At 44.9% G+C, this 1483-nt stretch overlaps 1 protein-coding gene across 2 annotated transcripts in view; it reads right to left on the reverse strand.

The window, feature by feature from the left end:
- The window catches only part of LOC105559038 (serine/threonine/tyrosine-interacting protein B-like), a 7023-nt gene extending 6112 nt beyond the window's left edge, over positions 1 to 911 (reverse strand). The window contains exon 1 of one of the 2 annotated variants that reach the window (XM_012007045.1): positions 565 to 911. In XM_012007045.1, coding sequence (XP_011862435.1) covers positions 565 to 639 — 75 coding nt within the window. In that variant the 5' untranslated portion in view covers positions 640 to 911. The remainder of the gene's footprint in view (positions 1 to 564) is intronic. The other variant, XM_012007044.1, reaches the window with a different exon arrangement.
- Positions 912 to 1483: the final 572 nt, after the last annotated feature.

The raw sequence follows: 1483 nt of genomic DNA on the forward strand, positions 1-1483 counted from the left end.
ATCGTGGACACAGGCCTTTAAGGGCCAATGTCCACGATGATAAAAGTTTCGGGAAACGTGTAGCCAATTAACTTGCAGCTTTTATGGAATAGCTGCACGTTGATTGGCTACAGATTTCTCGAAACTAGAACTTGGACCAAGTTCTAGCATCGTGGACATTGGGCTTTAAAGGCCTGTGTCTACGATGCTAGAACTTGGTCCAAGTTCTAGTTCCAAGAAATGTGTAGCCAATGAACTTGTAGCTTTTATGGAACAGCTGCGAGTTAATTGGCTACACATTTCTCGAAACTAGAACTTGGACCAAGTTCTAGCATCGTGGACACAGGCCTTAAGAGAGGACAGGTAGTCGGCTAATCTCGGGTTACGTTTAACCAGAAAATGCAAAACCGGGCCTCGACAGGGCCCTGAGGACAAGTAGCCGTGCGGACGGAGTAAAGAGAGGATAAGAATACAGAGAAGATAGTAAGAAAGGAACAATTAATAGAGGCAGTGGACCGACGGCGTTCTCATAAAGGGAGAATTAAGAAGAAAAACTATGCGACCTTGTCTAGACAGATACTTTACCATGATGCCGTTCCACGCTAGAACACTCATGCTTGAGGGATCGATGAAGGAAGCTTCAGGTACGAAGTTCGGCATTAGGGCAACTAGAACGAAACTGCTGTCAACGTCAAGATTCCAAGATCTTGCCAACGTCCCCGGCCTGGTCGTCGTTGCTTACACCGTCGAAAGCACAGTATAGACGCCTCGCATAACTCGACGATGAGTCCCGTCCTTTATCGTTTCTCCGTGCCGGTGTACTAGCCGTTAAACGAACACTCGTGTTATTATCAATTGTCATCGCCGGCGAGCACTACGCAGTATCGTAGGGATACATAGATGACATCATAACCTATCCTATGATAATATTACATATATGTGTATACACGTGTACTATGAACTTGCCAGGAGACGGTGGAGACCTCTCGTGAAAATTCACACCCGAATACGAGAGCGAGAGAGAGAGAGAGAGAGGGGGCAGAAAGAAGGAGGACAACAGGTCGGCTCTCGTTCAACTTTTCCCGCATGTGCAATTATATTATTTTCTCTCTCTCTCTCTCTCCTCTTTTTTCTTTTCTTTCTACCTTTAGTAACTTTAATAAAGAGAGTTTTGCCCTCTCGCGACGTCTCGACGATTAATTCAGAACGACGTGTCGTTATCTTCGCCACGTGTCCCGATATCTTGATTTTTTTTTCTCTGTTGTGTCCTTTCCACGTCTAACATAAAGCCCGTAGTTCCGTTTGGGACGGCCGAACGATACGTCTTCTGACCGAAGAAAAATTTTTCAGAACGACGTGTCGTTATATCTTCGCCACGTGTCCCGATATCTTGAATTTTCTTTTCTCTGTTGTGCCCTTTCCACGTCTAAAGCCTAATCTACAATGTGCTCTCTGCGTCTAGAAACATTCTACTTTGTAGCTAATGTATACGTTTACAAAATTC

The sequence above is a fragment of the Vollenhovia emeryi genome, unplaced genomic scaffold, assembly GCF_000949405.1.
Source record: "Vollenhovia emeryi isolate VEMERY1.0 unplaced genomic scaffold, V.emery_V1.0 DF939294.1, whole genome shotgun sequence".
In the NCBI taxonomy this organism is placed as follows: Eukaryota; Metazoa; Arthropoda; class Insecta; order Hymenoptera; family Formicidae; genus Vollenhovia; species Vollenhovia emeryi.